The 27,214-nt window shown below is 41.0% G+C and overlaps 2 protein-coding genes across 2 annotated transcripts; one reads left to right on the forward strand and one right to left on the reverse strand.

Annotated features, from left to right (window-relative positions):
• Window positions 1-10,321: 10,321 nt before the first annotated feature.
• Window positions 10,322-14,900, forward strand: chgb (chromogranin B). The gene is made up of 7 exons (XM_087852111.1): window positions 10,322-10,622; window positions 10,817-10,863; window positions 10,950-11,040; window positions 11,352-13,050; window positions 13,249-13,348; window positions 13,517-13,627; window positions 14,531-14,900. Exons 1-7 carry the CDS (start codon window positions 10,577-10,579, stop codon window positions 14,609-14,611), a joined length of 2,175 nt encoding a protein of 724 aa, XP_087708237.1. The 5' UTR covers window positions 10,322-10,576; the 3' UTR covers window positions 14,612-14,900.
• Window positions 14,316-25,619, reverse strand: trmt6 (tRNA methyltransferase 6 non-catalytic subunit). The gene is made up of 12 exons (XM_087852112.1): window positions 25,326-25,619; window positions 24,987-25,117; window positions 24,692-24,801; window positions 22,317-22,408; window positions 22,129-22,212; window positions 21,914-22,038; window positions 21,622-21,792; window positions 21,205-21,371; window positions 19,088-19,173; window positions 18,295-18,397; window positions 17,968-18,054; window positions 14,316-15,530 (listed from the first exon to the last, which is right to left on the reverse strand). The coding sequence occupies exons 1-12, from the start codon at window positions 25,442-25,444 to the stop codon at window positions 15,369-15,371; spliced, it is 1,437 nt and encodes a 478-aa protein (XP_087708238.1). The 5' UTR covers window positions 25,445-25,619; the 3' UTR covers window positions 14,316-15,368.
• Window positions 25,620-27,214: the final 1,595 nt, after the last annotated feature.

Genomic DNA, 27,214 nt, shown 5'->3' on the forward strand with positions numbered 1-27,214 from the left:
CATCCAGAACACTGAAGACGGGTTGTGGACTAGTCTTCCAGCATCACAGTGACCCAAAGCATGTAACAAAGGCACCAAAGAAGTGACTAAAGAAGAAGCACATTAGACTCTTGGAGTGGCTTAGCCAGCCTCCAGACCTCCATCCTAGAAAATCTGTGGAGTGAGTTGAAGCTTCAAATACCAAGGATCTAGGGTGTTTCGGTAAAGAGTAAATTATTTCCCCCACTGTAGTTACAACAAAACACTTGCAACAAGATGATGACCAGACACACATCATCCTGTGCTGAATGACGTTTCCCTGTATAAATGTGACAGCTGCAGTGATGCATCTACGTTACGTTCAGTCATCGGTTAGCATTGATGTGACTGAGACTCATGTTCACATTCATGCATGCAAATCTGCTCTCAGACTCATGATGGCATGTTCTGGAAGGAAAAGGCTGGATGCAGAAATGTAAACACGTGGCATAGAAACAAAGGAAATGCAGCTAGTGGACTTCAGGGCACACACAACAAATGCTTCATGTCATATTTATTGATGCAGCAACTACAGACTCTCAATGAGCCCGAGGGAGCACATAAAGAATGTGCGTTCTCTTTGAAACCCTCTGCAGCAGTGTATGTCACCACGGCTGCATTGTATATAATCAGGCTCATTTTCATTGTATCTTTTTTCTTTTTAATCTCATAACTTGCCAAAAATACTTTCAGACAACATTAAACAACTTGGACTATAAAGTAAACATGTGAAACAGGTGAAAATGATTTTTCAATATCCACGTCTATAGTGAGTAGGGAAGACGGCTAAAGCAGATGACAGCTATCATAAAGTTGACTTTATTGTTTTAATCCCCTGCTATCATTTTCATGCATCTTTGTAGCTGTGATAGTGAGCAGTGAGTCATTCATGTCTTCCTCAGACGGGCCGGTAGACACTGACCGAGGACGTGCGAGTTATACGTCAAACATGCTGCGTTTCTACCTGAATAAAATCAGATAATCAGATTAATGGCTGCCTTTCTCATACATCGTCCATCTCGAAATCAAATCGCAGACCCTTTCAAAGTAAACAAGTGACAGGATCACTCTGTTCAAAAGTGAGTTTAGGGAAAGAAAAGTAAAAATAAAGCAAATTACCAAACTACCTGTGTGAGTGCCCTTGCTATGAGGCAGACTTAATGATTAAAAAAAACATTTTAAACACAGACCTTGTAGTGAAAAATAATTGGTGTTTTATATACGCAATCATATTCACAGTTTTTGTTTATTAAATAACAATAAAACGCATACATAACACAGAATTATTGGTGTAAGTACAGTCAAACCAGCTTATTTTCATATTAGCTTCTGAAAGGCTCTTTCTCAGCAAGTGATGCACTTTCATGAGAAATTTTAAAGTTTTCCTTATTCAGAAGATGAAAAAGAAAGCAACCCTCTTTACCTATTCTCCTTGTCAGTGGTTAACTTATCCAATAAACTACATGCATCTGGGCATGTAGACATGGTCAGAGGGACACATTGAAGTTTAAACTGAGCGTCGTAATCGGGAACAAAGGCAATTTATGTGACTTTGTACGTGGCATGGTTGACTTTGATGGGCTGGTTGGAGTATTTTAGAAATTACTGGTCTACTGGGATTTTCAGCACAGAGAATGATCCGTAAAATATAGAAAATACCCAGTAAGTGTTAGTTCTCTGCGTGAAAATGCCTCTTTGATGCCAGAATTACAGGAGAATAACCAGATTGCTTTGAGCTGATAAGAAGGCAACAGTAACTCAAATAACCACTCATTACAACACATCAGCAGAAGACCATGTCAGGTACGACTCCTGTCAGCTAAGAAAGGGACTGAGGCTCCAGTTTGCACAGGCTCGCCAAAACGGGACACCAGAAGGTTGGAAAAACGTTGCCTGTTCTGATGAATCTCAGTATTGCGGCTCCTCCAACCTATGGCCGCGGCAGGCTAAACATGAGGACACAGATGACGCGCAGCAATGAACACATAACATACACTTCTGTACCATTTGCTCCTTTTATTCCACATGCAACTGTCCAATATACAAATCAGCGCCTGGGATTAACTATTAAACAAATGCACAGACTGCACAAACAAATAACTGCTACTCACAAAGAACTGCACTAACTACTATGCCAAACTACAACTTGGCCTATGGCATCAATTAGTGCATAAATACACATAAACCATCATGTTACAGTTAAAATACATCAAAATCATTCAAGCTGCGCTCAAGCTGCGGTCAACAGAAAGTTTTGCCTCATGCTCACCCTACCTTTCTGCTCATCAACATCAGGTGCTGTGAACAGGTGAGTGCAACCACATTTATCATCTACCACACCCATGAGACACGCCACACACCCCTTCAGGGTCTGCAGCCTTAAAGTACGCAGCCTTAACGGTCCACAAGGGCCGCGTACTTAAAGACCGCTAAGGCCGGAAGTGCGAGGCTTGTGAAATGGGACGGTCTAGCCTCCGTCGCGCTGTCCAGGTTGCCTAGCAACCATGATACTAACAGTTGGAAACGTTTCATACAGCTTTGTTTGACAGAAATGAAGGAGAAAATCTTTTGTTCATTTGTTTGTTTGTTTCTACATGAGCTTTGATCATTCTCTGTAAGATTAAGCTCAGCTATTGAACGGCGTATATTTTAAAGTAAAGGCTTTAAAACCAAGTTAGTACAAACGTCACAAATGTCACATAACTTTGCCGACATGTGGCCAACAGTAATGTTTTCATGATCTTCGTTATTAAACATTTGCACGTAAATAAGTGACATAATATTCAGTACTTACTTAAAGTTTACTCTTCAGCACCCCTCACCCACCGTTTTTTTTCGGCAAAATTATCCACACCCACCGCCGCGCTATGCATTCTGGGATATGTTGGGCCACGAAGTCTACACCGCCACATCCTTAAAATTCATGGAAATGAAGGACGCATTTGAGGGCCGCATTTCGAGCAGCCTTCGAATTGGGACAGCCTTCGTGGCGTCGCTGTGACGTAATTGGCCTTAAAATGCGGCCTTCAAGGCTGCAGACCCTGAATTGGGATACAGCCATTGAGTCCATTTAAACCAACCCACTTAATCAAAAAAGGAACAACTCATATGGCTCCTACACTCAGTTTCTGCTGTGACATTTGGATGGCAGGGTCAGAATTTGGTGTAAACACCATGAAAGCATGGATCCATCCTGCCTTGTATCAGTGTATCAGTGGTTCAGACTCCTGCTGTTGAAATGGTGTGGGAAATATTTTCTTGGCACACTTTGGGCTCCTTAGTACCAACTGAACATCGTTTAAAATCCACAGCCTATTTGAGTATTATTGCTGACCATGCCCATCCCTTTATGATTGCAGTGTGCCTATCTCTTGATGGTTGGTTCTAGCAGGATAACACACCATTTTATGAGGGTCAGATCATCTCAAACTGCTTTCTTGAACATGACAATCAAATGACCCACAGTCACCAGATCTCAATCCGATAGAGCACAACTGGGATGCAGCGGAACAGGATGTTTTCATCATCCGACAACAGCCGACAAATCTACATAAACTGTGCGATGCTGTCATGTCAACATGGACCAAAGTCTCTGAGGAATGTTTCCAGCACCTTGTTGAATCTGTGCCACGAATAATTAAAGCAAAGACGATCTCTGATTACTCTCTTTTCCACAGTTGGGCGTTTTTGTAAGAGAACACTACTAGAAATTCATCAGCAACTAAACAGAATAACAAAGAGGCAGTATCACATGTGTGCTTTGAATATTTAGTGATCAGCTTACACAACAAACATTATGTGCTGTTTGCTCCCACATCAAATATGCAGCAGATCTCCAGATGAAGTGTGTTCAGTGTTAATAGGTCACAGATGGCAAATAATAATCGCAAGATGATTTTGTTTTGATTTGCACACATAGATAAAATAGACAGATAGTAAGAATTATTTATTGTTTTATTGTCCCGCAGAGCACAACGGTGTGATGCAATTGGTGTAATGCAATCTCCTATTTGAATCTAGCACAAAGGTTACCTTTCAAACCAAAAGGCCTCACCATGAATGCAATCAAGAAGTTACCCCTAGGCTCTGTCTGAGGCCAGTATAACACACTGAAGCTTTACACTTATTGACAAGCTTTAAACCTTTGAACCTGAGGCAGAATTTAGATAAAATAATCCAATTTCTCATTCACCGCTGTCTCGGTCCTGACTCGGACCATTCAATGTTGTCACTCCTGTGAAGAATGCAAAACATTAGTGTCAATTCAAGTAAAGGGTTGAAGGTCACAGCAGTAAAGATGCTTTAGGGGAGAATCAGACAATTTTAATATCACTTCAGTCGAGATTTTAAAGCAGTGAACCGCCTTTCCCTAACATGTTTTTATACTCAAAAGTTACTGCTTTACTGCACAGAAAAGGATTACTTAGTTATTGACATGTTTTACAACCTCTGCAGTGTGCTTAAGGAGATAAAGCCTTCCCTGTAGGTATTTTGTAAGCAGTTCTCAGGTGCTTAGTCATAATCATGCAAAATGCAATATGATACACTGGACACTGTGTCCAAAACAAAACAAAACCAAACCACTGTGTAACCATTGTGTAAATTGCAGTTCTCCAGTACACTGCGTCTTATCTGCCTTTCCTCAGCTGCAAGTAGTAGGGACAAAAATCAATGACATGGAAAAGCTAGTTTGTATATTGTGTTTTTATTTTAAAAAGTCTCTCAAAGTCAAAAAGACACGAGCATTCCTGTGCAGGGACTGTAGTAAAGCTATAAAATGTGATTTTTTTTCATGTATTGCCAAGCTAACACCATTCCCATTTTCTTTTATTTAAAAAGAGGAGAAAAAAAGAAGTGTTTTCAGCTTTTATTTGCTTCTCCTATGAAGAACAAACGGACTTAGACTGTGAAGCTGTCGTCCCTCTTGTGAGCTCTTTCATGTGCCATATTGACGTGGTATTATGAGACAACAAAGGCAGAAACTACAGCAAGCCAGCAAGAAAAAGCAGCGACGAGAGAAAACGGGGGGGAAATAATGGAAAAACTTGAGTGCTCTTTTAAATGTCTCTTAGGAAGAAAATGTGGTCTGATAAAATACAAACACATGCATCTATGCTACACTGCCTCAGCGTCAGCTTGGACTTACGCTTTAATCACTATTTTGATGGAACATTTGTCTGTGTCTCTTCATCACAGTTATTGATTTGATTTATGTGATAGCCACATTAACATAAAAAAAATCAATACTCATTATTTAAACCCAGGAGAGGAGAACATATGCAGCAGGACCACATTAAATGTTCATTCACTGCAGAGGTTCAGTCCAAAAGGTTGGTAAATCTGTTGAGATGTGTAGCAGTCAACATTTGTTATGTTTTAGGGGTAAAAATATATATATGGCGAGTAATAGTGGACATGAATTGTCTGAGCAGAGTGATGCTAAAGTGTTTTTGACAAATTTCACAGAAGCTAAAACTAGATTATGCAGTTTCTGGGGAAGTGGTAGACGGGTTGTTACTACTGTTGTTTAAAAACATATACTGGGATTGTTTACTTTTCAACACTCTTGCCAAATACATGTCTCTATTAGAGACTGTCGAAAAACAACACTAGATGATTTAAAATAAAATTAATACAAGAATCAAGGACAAATATTCAACATTGTTGCACAGTAATTAAAACTAGAGAGAGATCAAACTCTTTTATGCCATCCTTTTCTTTCAGTTGAACTGGACTTTGCATGAAAAACTATTATAATTGTTTTGTTTTGTTCCATTCTTTGAAGGTCATCATTTTATGTTTTTACTTCCCCCCTTTGTTCTCTCCCTCATCCTTGCCTGTCTTGTTTGAGTTCATAGTATATATAAGGTATACAGCCTTAGTCTCTGTCAAGTTGTCACTAATCTTCCTCCTGGTCTTGGATCTTGGCTTGATTTGGTTAGTTTATTGGCCTTTTTCTTGCTACAACTGCAGCACCATAAGTTCTCAATAGAGTTCTTTTTATTTTACTGCCAGCCTTGAGTGCCATGCTGTCAGCAGCAGGGTCCACATAAAAAACTTTCATTAGCTCTTGCAACCAACTTGACAGTCTGCTCAAGCCTTCCTTGTACAGTTTGAGATATTTTGCTCTCTTAGCTGAGTGTAGCGATGATGCTGTCTCCTCAATAACTATACTTCATTTGCACATTTTGGCAAACAGCTATGTAACCACATTAAAATGAGCCGGTCCTGTGCTACCATAATAAGTACTCTTAATGTTATTCAGCAGGAAACGCACAAGCATTTTGGATGAATAAGTTTTCACTGGAGGTGGGTTATGCAGTCAAAATGATGATATGGATGTATAACAGTGCTATAATGCAAACACACAGTGACCTCACCGTGTAGTGTAAAGGCTCAGTGACCTTTATTCTTGAAAACCCTGAAAATCCCACATTCACTTTATTCATATTTATTCTCGTTTAAGTGGCACTTGGTATTCTTTTCTCCTTGAAGACTTCGTTAGAATCTTCACCTTTACTAAAATAATAAAAATCCTAAAACCATCTGCATTAATAAAAAATGACTCACGGGTGGTGTCAGAAGACCTCAGTTACAGTACCCGGTTCTACAAGTCTGCAGCTCACAGTCAGACAAACACTGAAAGAGTGCCTTCAGGTTCAGTGGGGCATTCAGCCCCATTTATTCTCTGTTGTTGGCCTCAGGTTATCTCTCTGATATTCAATTAAGGAGCTGAATTCTGTTATGAAAATGTTGCTGAAGCTGAACAATATGTGAGGTACATCCAGTAAAGTATTATCATATTATATTATAAAATTAAGCCTTCACCTGCATGGCTGCTAATTAGGATAATCTAGATCCTGAATTAAACAATTAATCAGAGCTAAATCCTCTTTATAGGCCATTTTATCCTTGCAAAAGCCTTTTGGAGCCCATTGAGTGCTGTATTGAGAAAGCACCCTGATGCCACAATGAAGGCGCTAATAGCATTACAGATCTGGATAAAATGAGATATGGCACAGCCTGATGAGTGCATAAACAACCAAGCTGTTCTGTAATGACACCTTCATGGGTCATTTGGAGCTTTATTTTCATTCTTTACAGCTTATTCGTTTCTATCGTCTTTACTCAATGGTCTGCTTGGTCTTGTTTGTTGAATATCTAGCAACAGAAACACCAGGAGCCACAAGTGGTCCAGACTTTTTTTCCCATCACAGTGTGGATCCTGCTCTGAAACCTAAACTGTGATGAGGATAATTAGCACAAACAATGTTATAGCTGAAGAAATGGCATTTGAGCGATGCCACATATAAAGTCAAAAGAGGTGGAGGGGCTCTCCATCTTTCACCAACCCCCATAAAATATAGAAGAATACAGTTTTCCTTCATGATTAATTGATTAAGCTTAGTGTTAGAAACACACTGCTTTTAGTTTTTGCTTCACCAGTTTGGTTGATTAATATTAGCTTAGTAGAAAACACAATGACCCACTTTTCTGGTTGATTCAAGGCCTTTTTTCACTCTTGGTTTAGGTAGTTTGTTTTGTCAGTGTGTTTTGATAAATAAGAATTTGGGAGAGAGGTTTAGTATTGTGAGACTTCAAAAAAAATTAACTTGCATTTAAAATGCTTACAGTTCTTTTAAACAATTGATTTAGGTGCTCTAACATAATTTGGGGGCTTGCCTGGGATTTGGAACCAGAACCTACTACAAATCTACAAATTTTGCATCAGGCATTACCAAAGTTTTTACAGTTCACCTTGAGAGAGGCATGAAAGGTGACATTAAACGCTACATGTATAAAGGCTAATTTACGCCACTGAGCCCTGCTCTCAGAAATGGACATAGACGTAAAACTGTCTGTGAAGCTGGATTTAAGAAATAAGTGCTTAAAGCTTTAAAAACATTTTGAGCGCCATCTTCTGTCAGTACAACAGTCAATCTTAATAATCCCCACCCACACAATGCTGTAATTACTGAATAAACAAAACAAAACACACAATTTCCAGAGTCCTCTAAAATGCTTCGGGGCCTCATACAGCAGCAGACAAGATATATTCCTTTTAAACAAAGAGAAACTATTTATGGTATATTGTGCTGTGATAGATGTTAAAAATGGATGGATGCTAATTAGTGAGAACCTTTAGTCTTTAGTACATCAGACTGTGCCTATATACTAATAAGAAGCTACTCCTTCACAACAAAATATCAGAAAACAATGGTGCATTGACCATAGAATATTAACAAAAGCATGTGTATTTGACCAAAAGTGACTGTACACAGACCCTCTATTGTTCTTGGACTATCATCAAAGTCACACAGGAGGTTTGAGCCAAACACAAAGCTTGTCCCCACCAAAGATCAAAGCGCGGTCGAGGCTTTCATGCAGCCCACTGCATTGTGTTCATCATGAGCCACTTTGCCTTTTGTTCATTCATGTAAATGGAGATGATGAAAGAGGTGGTGTTGCTGCAGACGAGCCAATCTGAGTCGTGCTCTGAGAGACCAGCAGAGCACTCTGGCTTCTCCTCTGAAATCCCCTGTAAGCTCCTACAGTGTATCTTCGTGGCTCACTGAAATATTAATCGTGCCTGGAGCAAAAGCGGCAAAGCCACAAAAATCACATATACAGAACCACGTGTGAATGAGCACACATTTACGGGCACACACACACACATTGTTCAGGCCACATGACTTGTATAATTCAGTGGCTCAGTGCTTTTGATATCTACTGACTGCATGGCTCACTGTGGAATAGTGAGCCTCAGACATAACTTCCTCCCCAGAGACAATAGAGGAAACTGCAGAGCTCTTCTACCCTACTGCTGTTCACTGAACACAAAGCTTGAAAATGGTCCTTCTATATTTCACGCCACAGAATCAGTGTGTATTGCTTGTGTGTGCAATACACCATCTGGCATTACAGTTTTATGTTCTGAACAGTAATTAATTCAGTCGCCCCAAAGGAGGCTCTGTGCAGTAACAAATAGAGATGTCAATAACCAGTCATGTAGGGATGACAAGCACAGACAAGAGGTCAGATTTGTGGTAAGCGATATTCTCATTTTGCTTGCAGCGGTTGCAGTTTCTGGACTTATGCTTTCCAAGACATGATTGAATTTGAATGTATTTTGTGGCATTTAAAGGTCAGTGCTTCGCATCGTACGTAAAAAAATACTTATCTAAAAACATCCGAGATGGAACCACTTTAAGTTTTAAGCATTTTATATTGTCAAAATTCTCAGTTCACTTTTTAATTTGATTTGTTGTTGTTTTTTCCCTTTTTTCCCTGCGTCTGATTGCACTGTAGACAAAGAGAGAACAAACTGCTGTACAGGGAAGTGAAAATGATGCAAAGTGCCAAAAAGAAGATGCCAGCACTTGTCAGTTTTAATGTCCTTAGCCATGCTGAGGCCGGCTTACTACGTCTGAGCTCTGTCGCTGCATGTGTCATCTCATTCCAATCCAGTGTTTGTCATAAAGACAGCAGCACTCACAGATCCTGGCACTGACAGCCTAGTTTCCCACAAAGTTGGGAATGGAAAGAGAATCTCTACACTTACACACACCCACAATTGTACTTTGTACATTGCAGCGGGTAAATGTTCGTGTTTCTCTATGACAGCGGGATTACACACCTGATCAGGCCCACACTGCACCAGAAAGATCACTGCACAATGAAAAAAGGCAGGCAAATCAACAATAACAATATCAGTAACAATAAAAACACCTCTACGCAGTCATTTTTTCTTTTGTTTTCTTCTTATATGCGCACCAGGCAGGATTAACCACAACAACTAATGATGCAGATCTCCATTAGTTTTCCTCTGCTAGTGCTGAAGCCCACTGGCTCCCAAGGGAAAGTGGATGGTGCTCGCTCAAAGGTGGATGAATCACTGGGGAAATTTGGGTACAGTTCTGACTTTTTTAGCGCGCACATCCAAGCCGTTTGGGCAAATATAAGGGAGGCATTATATAACTACAACCGGAAACCCCAGAGACAACTGATATTTTAAGAGAATTAGCCACCAGGCATAACCTGCAATAAACATAACTATTTTTCTAAGGAGGACACAAGCACCAGCAGCAAACAGAAACTTCTCTGGGAACATCGAAAACGACACTTTCAAAGTAGTCTTGTAAGGTATCACGTTGCATGACATCTTCGGGGTCGTGTCGTGTCCACCCGCCGTACCAGCAGGACAAACACGCCGCATGAACTCTTAATGCCAGCGCCTCTTTAACCCAACGTGTCACCTGAACGCACCGCGACAATAACCTGATTATAATTTGGCTTCCCACAAAATGCCGAAATTGCGCGCGTGACATTCCCATCAAGTCGCTCTCTTTGCAGGTCTAATGAGTCATGACATTAACTGAGCCTAAGGTTGTTCCTCCCACGCACCTCCAGCCCACTCCTCTCTTTATTTAAGGCGCTCCTCTGCTGCAACACTCAGAGCAGCAGGCGCACAGTCAGCGCAGCTCTCTCCTGCCGCCGCGGAGGGACGAGAGCTCCAGCTTTGTCACGTTTTCCCGGATTTACCCGTCAGCTCGTCACGATGAGACTTGTTCCAGTCGTGCTGGCGGTTACGGCTCTGTTGACAGGTAGGTGAAAGAGTTATGCCTTTCTTTTCATTCTGTTTTTTTCACCCCCTTTTTTGTTGAGTGCTGTGCAATAAGTTTCTTCAGGACCATGGACAGAGACGCCATCGATTCCTCAGATTCGCTACAAGCAAACTATTCGCTTATCGACCTACATGTTTAACACAGATATATTTTTTTTAATTATTCCAATGCAGGAAATCTTACGCTTCCAGTTGGTAAAGAAGAGCAGAGAGAGGATGTGGTATGTTTTTCGTTTCGTTGCTTTTTAATCAAAGCATTTTCTGTGCAAAGATCTATATTGTTATTTAGCTCATTTGAATTTTCCAGGTAACACGATGTTTGGTTGAAGTTCTGTCCAAAGCTCTCTCCAAACCGGACTCTCAGGTCGATCAGCAATGCAAAGACATCATCCAAGCAGGTCTGTAGCACAAATGATCGGTTGGATAATTCCAGGATTGTTATTATTAGTAATTTTTTTAACCTTCAGACGAGTAAAACAGCACTCAGAGCGCAAGTGAGAAGCTCAAAGCTTTGAGCAGGTATAAAATCAGGCAGCATTACATTAAAAATGATCATAGTTTTCACATGACTTCTCTAAAAAAAAGTAGTGCTGATTTTCTCACATCATCTTTTGATCTAAAGGTTAAAATTCCACCACAAATCCATCATAACTTGCACCTGTGTAGCTCTTTGTGGATTGTTTATAATATTTCTTTTGCTCTGTCACAGGTATTATACATGCCCCGTTGGACAAGAAGAGTGGGGATGCCTCAGTAACTCATGAAGAGATAGTTAAAGTTCACGCAGAGCCAGTGGCAAAGACAGCAGATGTGAAAGACATCGAGGAACTCCTGAAGTCTGTGGAAGAAAAAAGAGAAAACCCAGAAGATGAGCGCAGCCAAGAATCCTGGAGTCTGGGTGATGAGAAGGACAAGAGACATGAGAACGATGTGGAAGAAGAACGGGAGAAGAGGAGCAGCTGGAGGCCTGGAAGATTCCACCAAAGAAAGCACAAACGAGGAGAGGAAGAAGAGGATGGCGAGCGCAGCCAAGAGAGTTGGGGAGTAGATGAAAAGAGGTCAGACGATGAGGAAGAGGAAGATGAAGACAGAGAGAAGAGGAACTGGAGGCCTGGAAGATACCACCAAAGAAAACACAAACGAGATGAGGAACCTTTAGGAGAAAACGAGGTAGATGAGGAACGTAGCCAAGAGCGCTGGGAAGCAGACAAAAGGCACGGGGATGAGAATGAGGAGGAGAGATACAAACGCATTTGGAAACCCACACATCGCTATCATCACAAGAAAACACTCCACAAACGCAGCGACGAACCATCGGAGGGCGAGGAAGATGGAGAACGTAGCCAGGAGTACTGGGATTTTGATGCCGGAAGAGATAAGAGGAACTGGAGACCTGGCAGGTACCACCAGAGGAGACAGAAACGAGATGAAGAGCTGTCAGAAGAAGCCAAAGAGGAGCCAGAAGAAGAACGCAGTCAGGAATACTGGGGTTTTGACACTGGAAGAGAGAGGAGGAGCTGGAGGCCCGGCAGGTACCACCAGAGGAGACAGAAACGGGATGAGGAGCTGTCAGATGAAGCTAAGGATGAACCGCATGATGAACGCAGCCAAGAAGACTGGGATTTTGACACTGGAAGAGAGAGGAGGAGCTGGAGGCCCGGCAGGTACCACCAGAGGAGACAGAAACGGGATGAAGAGCTGTCAGAAGAAGCTAGGGACGAACCGGATGATGAGCGCAGCGAAGAAGACTGGGATTTTGACACTGGAAGAGAGAGGAGGAGCTGGAGGCCCGGCAGGTACCACCAGAGGAGACAGAAACGGGATGAGGAGCTGTCAGAAGAAGCTAGGGATGAACCGCATGATGAACGCAGCCAAGAAGACTGGGATTTTGACACTGGAAGAGAGAGGAGGAGCTGGAGGCCCGGCAGGTACCACCAGAGGAGACAGAAACGGGATGAAGAGCTGTCAGATGAAGCTAGGGATGAACCGCATGATGAACGCAGCCAAGAAGACTGGGATTTTGATACCGGAAGAGAGAGGAGGAGCTGGAGGCCCGGCAGGTACCACCAGAGGAGACAGAAACGGGATGAAGAGCTGTCAGATGAAGCTAGGGATGAACCGCATGATGAACGCAGCCAAGAAGACTGGGATTTTGATACCGGAAGAGATAAGAGAGACTGGAGACCTGGCCGATACCACCAGAGGAGACACAAGCGAGATGAAGAGCTGTCAGAAGAAGCCAGAGAGGAGCCAGATGAAGAACGCAGCCAGGAATACTTTGATTTTGACACTGGAAGAGAGAAGAGAAACTGGAGACCCGGCAGGTACCACCAAAAGAAACACAAACGAGATGAGGAGCTCACGGAAGAAGACGCAGAGGCGGCAAAGGACAGAGACGCAGCTTTGAGGTACTTCAAATATTTTTTTCACATCAAACGACTTCTACTGTTGAGTGTCGCAGGTTCATTGCCTGCAATCTGGAGCACAAAGTACTGCAGATTACTGTAAGAACAGAGAATAAAAGCCAAATCTCACAAATGAAACATGTGCTGCCATAAAAAATGAATAAATAAGAAGAAGTTGGTAAAAATCTAACCATTTTTCAGATATCTTGCTGAGAAGCGCAATCCCTGGATTTACCGAGGCTTCTACCACCCAGCCTGGTTTAAAAGGGATTCAGATGAACACACTGCAACCTCAAACAAGGTAAGCACGAGGTTGTCTTTGACGTTTGACTGAAGATAATCAACTGCATATAACTGCTCTGTGTGCTACATCAAAGAGCGCTTAGTTTTGACATTTTTCAACAGATTGTTACTTCACTGTATATTTTTGTAAACACATAATGTGTTTTTTTCCTTTTTGTCTGTTCAGATGGATGAACTGACCAAGTTGCTGAGCCATAAGATAAACCAGCTGGCTAACCACTCTACTCAAGAGGAGGCAATGAGGAGCTCACAGCAGAGAGCACTTACACCACATGAGGTAAAAAAAACAACAACTAAAGGCTGCATTCACAAGTGCAAAAAAAAAAGTGTTTTATGCCACTGATGAAGACTGAAAATTAGTCTTGAAATCACTTATACTGATGACCAGAAGGGTTCAGACAACAAACAGGTAATTTAATATTACAAAAAGTCAGTTCATACAAAAGAACGCAATCTGATAAAAACCACACTGCACTCTGCAGCTGTTTCTGTAAACTATTTGCATTTAGCTGACCTAGTAAAACCACGGAGCGCATCACACACCTCCACCGCACCGCTTCACGAGGAGAAAAAGCAGCCCGTCTCATTAGGGACATCTCTAGCCTGCACCGTGATCCTGGGATTTATCCTTCAAAAAGCTTAAAGCATCTGTGCAAATGCACATCAAGAACCGCCCCTTGTGAGCATGTCCTCAAAACATAAAGGAGAATCTAACCAGTGCGTTCATGAGCAGCGACTCGTCTGGCTTGCTTTGAATCTGCGTGCTGACTTCCTCGCAGCGCTTCTTTTTTTTTTGCTCTCCCTGCACCAGCTTTTTATGAGTGCTGCAGTAATCACAGTAAGAACCACATGACTGCAGCTTCTCAGAGCAAACAAAGTTATAATATACCCATTTAAAAAAAAAGAACTAGAGCCTACAGAGACCTCCCTGTCTTTGAAGCAGAAAAACAAATTAGGGAGGCGATGGCATAATGATTTATTAGTTCTTCAGCACTGCAACTACAAGCATGACAAGGGACTATTTAACCTAAATAACCAATTACAATATTTTATTTGAAGCAGGCATGAGGTGGCATGGGAAACAGAAGAAAATGTATGATCCTTTAGTCCTGATTTCTATTCCAAATGTGAAGCTGTTGCAGCAGGAAATGTTGGTAATGTGTTAATCTGTGTTTTTCAGGAGAAAGAGCTACAGAACCTGGCAGCGATGGATATGGAGTTGCAGAAAATTGCAGCCAAGTTGCATGAAAACACTGCATAACTGAAAAAAAAATTGCAATTTTACTGTATGTCTGCCAGTTTAGTGTGCTTGCAGTGTTAAAATGAAGAAAAAACAAACAAACCCTGGAGCCTTGCCAAAGCATTTTAGCTGACTTTTCGTTTTTGTGATATTTTGATGTTATCAAATCAAACAGCATGGGAATGGCTTGGATGTTTCTATTCAGAGAAATGTAAAAACAATATATACATATATGAGATCATAATTACTTAAATGTGTTCTGCAGAGTTTGTTCTGACTGCACTCAATAAACAGTTATTCTGGGACCAAACCATCATCTCTCCTTTATTTCTTGAAGAAAAACAAAAGTGGTCACACATTTGGTTCTTTTAGTACTGCTTTTTAATAATGTGCAGGTAGAAATGTAGCCCGCAGTAAAGCTGCATCAGCAACTGTTCCATAAAACAAATGGCACTTTCTGCAAGAATAACAACATAAAATAAAAGTTATAACGTAGAATCTGGAAAGCATAAAAAAACCTTTTACTTGTCTCAGGACAAAAACCAAAGCTGTTACTCTTGACACACAAACTATTAACTGGCTAACAATTTACTTCTCATCTCCACTGATGTGAGCACACCCGGCAGGAAAAAGTGTTCTGATGAATACAAACCAGACACTCGGTCTCCCCTTACTACTGATGGTGTCAAATCAGTTCAACAGCACAGGAGGAAAAAAAAAAATCCCTACAGGCCTCTGGGAATGTGCCCTTAAAACGATTTGATGCTTCTGTATTTGTTTATCCCTCCGTGTCTTCCAGTTTCTGTCTCTTTGGCGCTGGTTCTTCAGCTTGCTTAGAGCCTGCAGGTTTCGAGTGGTCCGTGGCAACGGTCGTCCCTGAGAGGAGGTAGCCCCCGCCCCCGCTCATTAGTAGCAGAGGATGTGTCCTGTCAGGCAACACCTAGGGACCAAACAGAGTCGCAGTCAGGAGACATTAACTCTGCAAGAACGGTTAGAGGGTGAATAACACTTTGGTCCTGAGAGTCTGCAAACATGCATTTATCTAGTTGCTGCTGCTTAGTATCCAATTCTGTAAGAAGCAATAGGAAAGAATAGGAATGCAAAATAAAGAAAAACAAAAGTAGGGAGTCTCTAATTTATCAAGAGCAGAGGCAATTAATGTAATGTAGTGACGCTTCCAAATGTAGAAGGTTTTTATAAGTTAGTCCAAAGTAAAGTGTTTAGAAATGAATTTCATCCTCTTAAATAAAAGAAGCTTCAACAGGGACAATCAGCAACATCGTGTGTTCTAATTCAGCGGTCCCCAACCCCCGGGCCTCGGACCGGTACCGGTCCGTGAGTCGTTTGGTACCGGGCCGCGAGAGTTGAGGCTCAGGTGTGAAATGTATGTTTTTCAGGGTTTTTAATCGGTTTTCAGCGTTATTTTGTTACCGTTTTTATCGTTAACTCGGCTTTCCTGGGTCTTTTCCTGTGTGTTATGAATAAATCTTCTTTTTTTCGGTACCGGTACTAGTTTTATTTTGTTGTATTTATCCGCGACACCTTAAAGGCTGGTCCGTGAAAATACTGTCGGGCATAAACCGGTCCGTGGCGCAAAAAAGGTTGGAGACCGCTGATCTAATTAATTCAATGCTTGCAGTTTCTAAGCGGAGAATTCGATTCTTTTCTGGATTGTGTCCTTACACATCGTGAATACTTATGGTTAAGCAATAGATCCTGGTGGGACGACAACCAATGAATCGAAAGATAATAATCCACAACACTGTGATGAAGAAGAGTGAGAATGAAGCAGTTTACATACATGAACTCATGATCTGAGCTTTTAACATTACCCACAGAAGCTGTGTGTGACAACTCTAATGTCCAACTTACGTCGCTAGCAGGTTCTATGCTACACACATCTTAGACCACAGACCATCATGTAATTAATTTGGGCAAATATATTGAGCCACACCTCTTCATCTTTGAATAACGGTGTCCCATGTCCACATGTGTATAACAACCAAGCACCTAGCCATGCAGTCTGCATTTACAGACATTTGTGAAAGATCGGGTCCATCTACAGTCTTTCAAAAGGTCTCAACGTTTATACATCGCTGCTATCATCAATTTGAGCATGACACTGTAACAGGATGCTATCGCAGCAAAAAGTTTGTGAAATTTATTTCTTCTTCGACTGTAAGTGTGAAAATATTTACAAACCAAAGCAATTCAGCCACAAAGTGGAAGTCCATGTAACATTACAGACTGCTTAGGCAGACAGTGTTAAAAAAGCCTGGAGTTCCAAACCTCCTCTGACATAAATATCAGCACAAAACTGTGTGCTGGGAGCTTCAGGGCATGGATGTCCATAACCGAGCAAATGAGCTTCACATCACCAAGCGGAGAGGTATAAAGGTGCCAACACTGGACTCTGGAGCTGTTCTGTACAGTGACAAATCACACTTTGCTATCTGGAGGTCTGATGGATGAGTTTGGGCTTTCCTGGAATGGCCTGCCCCTCTTTGTTCCAGTAAAGGAAAAGCTGGAACGACCCTTTTCTGTTGCAGCATGATTGTGCCCCAGTGCAGAAAGCAAAGTCCATAAAGGTACGGCTGGATGAGATTAGTGTGGAAAACTTCAATGGCCTGCGTAGAAGCCTGAACTCAAGCTCACGAAACATCTTTAACGTGATCTAGTATATAAACTATGGGTCAGGCCCTCACGTTGAACATCAATATCTGAGTTCACAAATCTTCTGGATGAGAGGGCAGCAGTTCCCACAGACACACTCCTAAATCTTCTTTAAATGTTTCCCACAAGTGCAGAAGTTGTTCTAGCTGCTGCGCACTGTTGGTGTTTTGGAGGCCTGCATGTATGCATGTCTGTATAGAATGCATAGCCACAGTTGCCAAATTGGAAACAAGCGCAGTCAGACTGGACATTCAGCAGGCTTTACGCTAATGCATTTTGATGAAAAGTCCAAATCCTTTAGCCTTTTTGCACTACTACCTACTCGACTCGTTTCAACTCAGTTTTTATTGTTACCATCTACTTTTTAGTACCTGCTCAGTTGGTCCAAGCGGTATGAGTCAATGGGAAAGTGTAATGTCAACTCTGTATGCCACAGATTATCCAGTCAGCGGCATCACTTAATTAGTCATGAGAGCAATTCCTTCACAAAAATCAAAATAATAACAAAAAAAAGTAGCAGTTGAGTCGAGTTGAGCAGAGACGATGCTAATGGAAACGAGGTAATTGTCTAGTTAACCTAAACAGTGATAAAGCAGTTAGCTGTGCTGATTTGAGTAATTATTCCCTGTTGCTTGTTGACTATGACCTTCATTATACTTTGATTATAGAATAGCTTCAAATGCAAAAAAAGTCCAAATATTTACCTGGTAATGTCTCAGCCAGGTGTCTGTGAGTCTGAGGTTGACTGTGCCGCCACATTCCTTGAGTTTCTTGAAGCACTCTATGAGAGGCTGCGGAAATCAACATAGAAAATATGACAGATTGCTCTTTCTAGCAACATGGGCATGAAGGAAGTTAATAAGTTCAAGAAACCTCTTGGCGGTGATAATGTCCATTGCATTCATGTGATATGGCAACCCCCCCCCCCCCCCCCCATTGGATGTCTAACAAATACAAGCCTGACTACAGTGGCAACTAATCAGAGATCTCACTTATTAGCTTTGTTCCGTACGGGACATGGAAGATCTTACCTCTATGTACTGGGAATAAACTACAAAAGGCCTGGAGGGTGAGAGGAACTTGAGCAGGCCCAAAAGGACGGGACAGGGGTGAAACCGGCTCGCTATAACCAGCCTGCAGGTGAAGAAGAGAGAGATGATGAGGCAAACAAGCCTAGTATGAAATACACTGTCAGCTGTACAGGAAATGCGTACGTAGGCAATACTGCAATTCAGTAACTAATGCTGCATGCAAGACATTAACGCAAGACTCAAGGATTTACTACCTTCCTGTAGTAGACATTCATACTATATTTCAGAAAGCTGAACGAGAGAGCGAGTCAAAAAGGGTGATTTAGGACAATGTGATTATCATAAAGCAGCAGTGATTTAGAGGGGAATCAATAGGGAAACAAGCTCAACACTTGTACTCCAGTCTCAGATGTCACCTTGGTAACAATTTATCCATCAGTCACAAAACAACTATAAGGCGTTCTTCTCTTTATATGAGAGGAAGCTGCTGAGCAATCAATTTACTTACCCCGTAAAGGGCAATGTACAACAGTCAATATGTGTGTGTGTGCGTGCTCAGAAGAAACAAATAATTTCTAATGACTTTTATGGAGATAGTTAATGACACTATAATCATTCATAAATTTCTCATCCCTGTGATCTACTGTAATTGCTTTTTTTTTTTTTTTTTAATGACCTGGTTGAATATGGAGTCATTTTTAAAAAGGCAGAGCCGGAGCGGAGAGAGGTGGATGTTAGAACGAGCGGGATGAGAGACAGAAATGTCGATGTAGGAATAAAATCGGACACCAACCCGTCGGCATTCCTTCCTTTCAGCAGGGCGGCGGTAGCTGCCAGCTTCCTCTGCTTCTCCTCTAGTCTCAGCTTTTTCACCTGAGCCTGTAGAAAACAAACAAACCCTGAGGTCAGGAAACCATATGATCGTATGTGTACTGTTGAGAGTCATCAATGAGGTGTCAGCATCAATGATGACTGTGTCCAGTTGTTTAGTGATGATATATTACCCATCCAATAATACTATTTATGCTGCCTTTTAACCCTTTAAGACCTACCATAGAACCAAGTCCGCCAGAGCTTATATTATATTTTTACATGCTGTAGAGCCATTTTTGGGAGCATTTCAAGTTGCTATACATCAATACAACCATTACAGCCTAAACTTTAATAATATGCATGCATTAAGTGCATAGTAATTACATAAATTGCAAAAAAGTGCAATAAACTACAAAAAAATTGAAAATCATTTTTGTTTTTTAACATATATTTCTAGTTAGAGAAATTTAAGAGGCTTATCCCTCAAAACTGTAAATACAAAAAAGTTGCACAAAATAGTTTCCCACCACAGGAAATTTATTTTGAGTGTCTTCATAGTTTTATTTATGAAATACACCAATTTCTATACACTGCAGGAAAAACGAAAATAAATATTATAATGCAAATTTGCAAAAAAGCAGCATATGCATCAAAATAAACTATTTCCAGCAGTGCAATATGAGTCCTAAGAATCCTAGAAACGACACAGAAAGTCATAAAGTCAAACATAACTTTTAAAAACACCAGTATAAGCTCATGAGGCCCTGATGGTAAAAAACTACATTTCCGCAAAAATGACTTCCGGTTTCGGGCAGGTCATGGCGGACATGCGATAGTTCGTGCTGATGGACGTAGGAAGTGTTACAAACAGCTGATCGGATCGGCAAAGCGTGTTTCTGGAATATTATGTTTCTGTTGCTGCAAGCGCTTTTTATGCAGTTTTTGCAAAGCTATATGTGGAAGGAAACTGTGACCGAGGATAAGCTGATGGCATAAGATGTAAGTACAACTCCTCCGGTTTCAAATGCAAAAAAATTTATTGCGCTAGCTTACGTGGTTGTAGTGCTGCCGGGATTTAAAAATAGTTACGCAAAACGGAGCGTGTGCCTGCTCCGACTGGCTTTAAAGGGTTAACTTTGGTCCTTTCAACAAATACTACTGTCATCCTTGTTTGTTTGTTTTTTTAATAGTTTTAAGACTTAATGTGTTTTTACATCTATTGTTTTTTGGTTATGGTCTGAATCAGTAGATGAGTATTTAGATATGTAGTTTTTTTGTGTGTTTTAGTTTCTTTTCACTCAGCTAATCCTCCAAGTGAACCAAAGGTGCCACCACACACCACATGAGAACGAGACAATAACGTGGAAAATTCATCCCTCATATTTTTTATGTATTAATACACATCTATGTTATGTATTATGTATTAATAGTACAGTCGAGAATGCAATCCATACATGGCTACAGAAACGACTCAATCTTGCCGCGTGCACTTGCAAGTTGGGTCGGATCACATCGTCACCATAAAGAAACTGCTCTGGAATTAGTTTGGAACTGAACTGAGACCACCTCCTCCAAAGGGTCTCCGTATGATTGCTTTAGTCTGCACACGAGCACGATTACAGTGTCCACATCTGTACTGATTAACTGCACCAAAGAGGAATACTGTCCAGCCAACAGAATCATCTAGCTTAACTTCACTAACCTTCATAAACCTCACCGGCACTTATTTACTCATGTTCCTTTTATGAGTCCAAAGTGACACGAGGCTGGTATATTTTTGTTTTTTAGGACATAAATCATCTTTAGATGTTGAGTACCTCACTAGCATAATGATAGCTACTGCTAAATCTGCACACCCATACATATCTTCTTTGCCATGAAAACATGGAAGCCACATTTGACTGTCTGTGCAACTTCTATGAAGTCCGAGTAGCAACTTCATAGCAGCATAAAGAATTGGGAGTATTTACTCTAAATGGTGCCTCTGTGTTTTCTTCCTTTTGTGAAGTGAGGCTAGCAGGCTAGCTCCTGTTCCTGCTGACAACAAAACTAAGAGGATTGAGAGAAAAAAGGAAAGTGCACGAACGCTGGACACACCTTGGCTTCTTTGAGTTTATCCTTCTCCGTTTTCTCCACGTCCTGACCAGCATCATCACCAGTGTTGGTCACCATGCTCTCCTCCTCTGGACTGCCTTGCTCTTCTGCCTCAGGCTGGTTTTGCTCTTTCTCTGCAGCCAAGTTCAACTGCTTTTCATGAGTATTCTCTGAAATGATAAATCTTTGTCAGCGTAACATTGAACACTATAAAGTATGATTCAGTCTCTTGAATCATACTTTACGGGTCAAGTAGGATTTAGGTTATTGTTTTACTTTCTGAACTACTGAATTAAACTTTCTGCATGCTCACGTGAACAAATGGAGATCAAACGGAAGAGAGAAGCTTTACTTCTACATCTGAAACTAAAGAGCTGTAACTATCTTGAAAAGACTGTTAAAAAAAAAGGCGAGCCTTACCAGCAGTGGGGTCTTTGGCACTGGTGTCCAGAGTTCCTGCCAAGAGAGCGTTGACGTGGCAGATGGGAAACTCATGCAGCGTGTCGTGAAAATGCGCAGGAAAGCCAAAATTCTCCACTCCCGCCCGCACTGGCCCACCCCCTGGGTACATTTGGATCACTGATCCGTAGCCTGGATGAGGAGGAAGCAAAGAGTATTTATTCAAAAGATCAAGGAAAAGATGTGTGCAAGAAGTACAAAACAAACAAGACAAAAACAACCTTAATAACTGCACGTAGAAGAAGAAACTTGCCTCCCATTCTTTCCATGATGGATCCCAGTACAAGCCCAGCACAAGTCTCAAACACCAACACCTTACTGCCAGCGTGGATGTTCGCCAGAGTTAGCATCTGGGCAAGTGTGTCATACCGCAGGTGGCTGCGGCACAGGGAAACATTTGTTTCATGTAGACATCTTACAGCTATTTAAAGAAAACACAATTACTCATAAATTCACGTGCTGACTCACCAGATCTTCCCTGGTTCGCGGCCGTGGTACATCATAGCCAGGATGCGACAGGACGGTTTTAGAATCATCACTGTATTTTCATACCTGCAAAAGCAAAAGACGGGAACAACCGATAACCCTAATTAAAACACAGCTCGTTAAATAACAGTCCAGAACAAGCTGTGGCTGTACCATCATAAGTGACTCACTTTTTCTTCTTCTTCTTGATGTATTTAACCTGGGAATACTCAGTCTTATCTCCGAAAGTGGCGTGGTTATCTACGAGCTTCTTAATGATGTCCTGTGATGACCAGACACAGATACAGTCGCTCGTCTCACTTTATGTTGGATTACAGCAATTTAATTAAATCCTAAAAACACAATGTTCCCACGAAAAGACAAAAACACAAAGTGTTCTGTCTCTTTATTTTCCTACAACTTTGCTATCATGTATGTGGGACTCAACAACAAGCCTGTTGGTTCCCAATTAAGATGTGCAACCACTAAAATCTATTTTAAATAAATATGTCATATGTTTAACTGCTTGTTTACACAAGTCTCTAAGGCAGTAACTCATTTAGATGTGTACTGTGCTAAAGTCTTATGCCACCCCCTATTTCTTTACATTGTGCTAGGAAAACGGGGGAAAAGGTAAAAAAAAAAAAAAAAAGCACTTTATTGAAAAATCAAGCATACATGAAAATACTATATATAAATCAGAAATCGACAATTCTAATGACCAGCCTCAACTGTCTTAGGCAGCTTTCTTGCAATTTCTTTAAATAGTCTTCAGGAACAGTTCTCCAGGCTTCTTGAAGGACATTCAAAGCTTTTCTTTGGACCTTGACTGTCATGATGATCCCACACCAACAAAGTTGAGGTCCAGGCCATAACTATGGGCTCAAAATGTGGTCATAAATATTTTGTACTTGTAAATCAGTTTTGTACTTGTAAATCAGGATTTGTGTGTGTAAAAAAGATTTGTGTGTGTGTAAAAAAGATTTGTGTGTGTGTAAAAAAGATTTGTGTGTGGACTTAGCCAAAAAAAAACCCTGCAAGTTACAAGTATGAATTTTGACCCTATTTTTCTTCCTTTCATCTGATTGGTCAATGCCATGGCAATCACAAATTTAACTATCCAGTCAGAGAACAGATGGTTTGGCTGTCCGAGGGGCACTTTTTTGAACTGCAGGTCCTTGAAGGGTAATACAGTTTGAAGCTGGAGGATCTCTATATAAATATCCAATAGCAGCTAGGTCCCCTAACTTTCAGCAGCTGTTGAAAGGATAAAGTTGCGGTATATCAGTGGTTAGAAATACCATTATTACTTTAGGATTAGTTTAACACAAAGTCAGGGCTGACCCGGGACCATTGCTGTGAGTCACAGTGCGCAGCATAAAAGTCCTTTCACATCGGACGCAGCATGTGCTGCTAACTGCTAACTAAAAGCAAAGGATCCAGAATTTGTTGCTGGCTGCTGAGCTCTGTGGGTTTTTGCAGCAGCTCTACCTGTATTAGATGCACCTGCTCCTTGTCGTTTCTATCTCTGACTTTATGTCCTCTACAAGAGTTTCTGTTTTTTTTGCTAGTTCTTCAAATGTTCAATAAAAACATGTATGCTAATTCATAACGAAGAAAGCTTTGTAATGAGGACTTTCATTTCCAACACACTTTACACACATACAAATTCTTTTTACAAGTACAAAATATTTATGACCACATTTTGAGCCCATACATAACTGATAGTCTTCCATTCTTTGTATTTCTATCCAGGTTACGTCACTGGCACTATGTTTGTGATCCTTATCAAAATGAAGCTGCTGCAAATCAGATGTTTTCCAGGTGGTAATAGATGGTGGATAAATATCTGATTGTAATTTTCTGTGTTCCTAATTCCATCGGTTTTGCCAAGATCCTCAACACTACTGGCTGAAATACAGTCCCAAACCATGACAGAGCCTCCACTGTGTTTTACAGATGGCCACAAACACTCCATGCTGTACCACTCACCTGATCTATTCTGTTCTTATTTAGGAATCTCAGGATTCATCGTTCCATGAGACTTATCGCCATGGATTCTCAGTGCAGTTCTTCTGTAATTTGGCATTCACAAATTAGAAGTGGACTTGTGAGATTTCGTTAAGGAAGTATTTCCTTCTGTAAAAATGGCTGCTGTTCCACTCAGATCATTTCTGATGAGGCTTCAGTAAACAGTGAAAGGATCAGCTGAATGGCCAGATGAATCTCTCAGGTCCCGTGTCATGACTTTACAGGATTTGTTCCCATTTCTTTATGACATGACTTTCACATAATGTTCATCGGCTGTAGAGTTTTTCAGGTCTGCCTAGCTCTTTAGGAATCCCCTTGTTGGTGCAAAAGTACTGTTATCAGTATTAACTGAGTTACCTTCTGTATTTTTCATATATTCAATTAAAGTCATCAATTAGAGATACTCGTTAACATTGGTTTTCCATCCAATTTGCAATGAAAAAAAAAAGTATTTTTTACCATCACTCTGTAAGATAACAACTATAGGCAGTACTCTGACACATTTAAATGTGAAATTGTAAAGTTTCACATGTACCTGACCCTTCAGACCTTTCTCTTTAAGAGCCTCAATGTCATCCCTGGTCAGCTTCTGTGATTTGCCATCGTCAACAATGTTTCTGTTGTCTGTACCTGCCTCCACTGCATCTGGGAGGTACAAACAAGCACACAAAGACACTACTGTAAGTAAAAGGTTATAGAAAGTCTATGACATATTTATTTGGGTATAGAAGGTGGTTGTCACAAGTCCAAATGCAACTGGTAGCATAAAAGAGTCAGTTGTATATCTGAAAATATGAAAAAGACTTAAGATTTAACAGCAGGTTACACACCAAGGGGGCTTGCAGTGTCCTTGAGCTCATGTGGCTTTAGATTTCCTCCAGACAAAATTTCAAATGTGGTGCTGTACAGCTGTCCCACTGCATTATCGAGGAAGATCCACTGCTTCTCAAAAATCACCTTTCTAAGAGAGACAGAAAGAGCGGTTTGTTAGTATAATCTGCATAATACATCTCACTGCACACATGCTTTGATCTGAAAATAACAAATGAACACAAAAGCATCTTATGTGAGCTAATCCTCAGTCTGTGCTTCTCGTAAAAATATTATGAACAGCACAAATTCAGTGAAGTATTTAAGGTGGTTAAAATGCTTTAAAGCTGTTAACTTACTTCCTCGGCTGAATCTGCACAGCTTTGAAGATTTCCCCTCGTTTCAACACAACGTAGTCACCCTCTTTAATTCTGTACTGATTATCATCGTCTCCGTTGTCCGCCATAACGAAGCTCATAAACGAGCTAACTAGCTCAGCTGAACGATAAATGTTTTTCTCAGCTAATGATTCGGGGTCTTCGCTGTCAAGGCACAGTTCAAAAAGGCACTACACTACCCTGAATAAATACCAAAATATCCCAAATTAATATTTCCACGTGTTAGCTTTCACTTCTCTAGCTTCTCAGGACGGCTAAACGAAAGCAGAGTGCTGCTGGTGCCATGCTTCGACTTACTTGCCTGTGATTGGCTGGTTAGACATCGACGAGCTCGCTAGCCAATAGGAGGGTATAGAGTGAATAGAAGTGCGCTAAGTTTAACTTTAGAGCTCAGAATAATCGATATCATGGGTACAGGGAGGGAAAAGGTGATCTTTCCCGACAAAACGGCTTCATAGCGGGACTTAAAGAAGCATTGGAACTAATAATGCAAAATTATATTCTGTATATATAACGTGTTAATCTTTAGAGAACATTATGTGCAACATAGACGAATTTTATAATACTTATAGCAAATAAGGTCTTCTTCTCGTCATATCTATGCTTTTTATTATCTGTGACAATCACGGTGGTGCTGTTTTTGGAGTAAGCTGCCTGCTAACCGGAGATCAGTTACATCTGTGACTAAAAATAGACTCAACATCTTTTTTAAAAAATGATATATTTTGCTGTCACTGCCTTAATGCGTTGTAAAACTACATAGGTATTTTTGTCTTTTGTGTTAAGCACATTGAGTTTACACAGAATGACATATGCTGCATAAAGCTGTTGCCAATTCCAGTTAAATCTGGCAAAATATCTGTATGTTTTTGTATACTATCAGCTTAGATCATTACAGTATAAAGTCGGGAGAAACCAAATATCACTGAAAACTATTTCAGTTTTTGCTTTAATAATATGCTGACATTTGACATTTACTGAAGTCATGACTCCCCCGTCCAACAAACTTAAAGGCCTATTTCAGTTTCCAGTCCATCGGTCTTTCCCAGATATGTCGAGCAATCATGCAGTTGTTCACATTAGTGGAGGACTTGATTGTTGTTCTAATAATAGCATGTAGAAACAAAGCATTAAAAAATGTCTGTTGATTTTTCCAGATCTGTGCAAATCTATTCCTCTGCAAGGCTTAAGATGCTTCCTTCAGGTGTTTATTTAAAACAAACAGACACTACCTTAACCGTAAAGCAGAGTGGACGCAGCATCAAGTCAGTGATATGCTTTGGCTACAGGATTAAAATAAAAATCAAAAATGGGTTTTCCCAATAAACATAATCCCAAACGTACTTCTAAAACTGTGGCAAAATGTTTTGAGGTTAACATGTTGAAGTGGCTACTGTAAAGGCCTGGCTTGAAGGCAAGAGAAGATTTGGGGCGATTGTTGACCAGCACTGTGCTAGTACTACTGTTGGCTGCAGACGGAGGAGGAGGAGAAGAAGGGGAAGGCATGTTTGGAGGTGGCGAGAAAGAAGGATTGTGGGGCTGAGAGTAGGGATTTTGGATGTAGGGACTTGCTGATATGATGGACGTAGTTAAGGAGGACAAGCAGAGAGTTGGTTTTAGAGCAGGGGTGGGTAACTCCAGGTCTCGAGGGCCGGTGTCCCTGCAGGTTTTAGACGTGTCCTTGAACCAACACAGCTGATTTAAATGGTTAAATTAGCTCCTCAACATGTCCTGAAGTTATCCAGAGGCCTGGTAATGAACTAATCATGTGATTCAGGTGTGTTGACCCAAGGTGAGATCTAAAATCTGCAGGACACCGGCCCTCGAGATCTGGAATTGCCCACCCCTGT

The sequence above is a fragment of the Neolamprologus brichardi genome, chromosome 15 (assembly GCF_056152115.1).
Source record: "Neolamprologus brichardi isolate AB-2024 chromosome 15, ASM5615211v1, whole genome shotgun sequence".
NCBI classification, from domain to species: domain Eukaryota; kingdom Metazoa; phylum Chordata; class Actinopteri; order Cichliformes; family Cichlidae; genus Neolamprologus; species Neolamprologus brichardi.

Excerpts from the sequence above, each read along its gene's own strand:
- chgb (XM_087852111.1), top strand. The coding sequence starts at position 10,577 with ATGAGACTTGTTCCAGTCGTGCTGGCGGTTACGGCTCTGTTGACAG. Across the intron at positions 13,349-13,516 it reads ACACTGCAACCTCAAACAAG|ATGGATGAACTGACCAAGTT; the intron begins GTAAGCACGAGG and ends TTGTCTGTTCAG. Across the intron at positions 13,628-14,530 it reads GAGCACTTACACCACATGAG|GAGAAAGAGCTACAGAACCT; the intron begins GTAAAAAAAACA and ends TGTGTTTTTCAG.
- trmt6 (XM_087852112.1), bottom strand. The coding sequence starts at position 25,444 with ATGAGCTTCGTTATGGCGGACAACGGAGACGATGATAATCAGTACAGA. Across the intron at positions 22,409-24,691 it reads AGAAAGGTCTGAAGGGTCAG|GACATCATTAAGAAGCTCGT; the intron begins GTACATGTGAAA and ends TGGTCATCACAG. Across the intron at positions 18,055-18,294 it reads TTTATTCCCAGTACATAGAG|CCTCTCATAGAGTGCTTCAA; the intron begins GTAAGATCTTCC and ends TGATTTCCGCAG.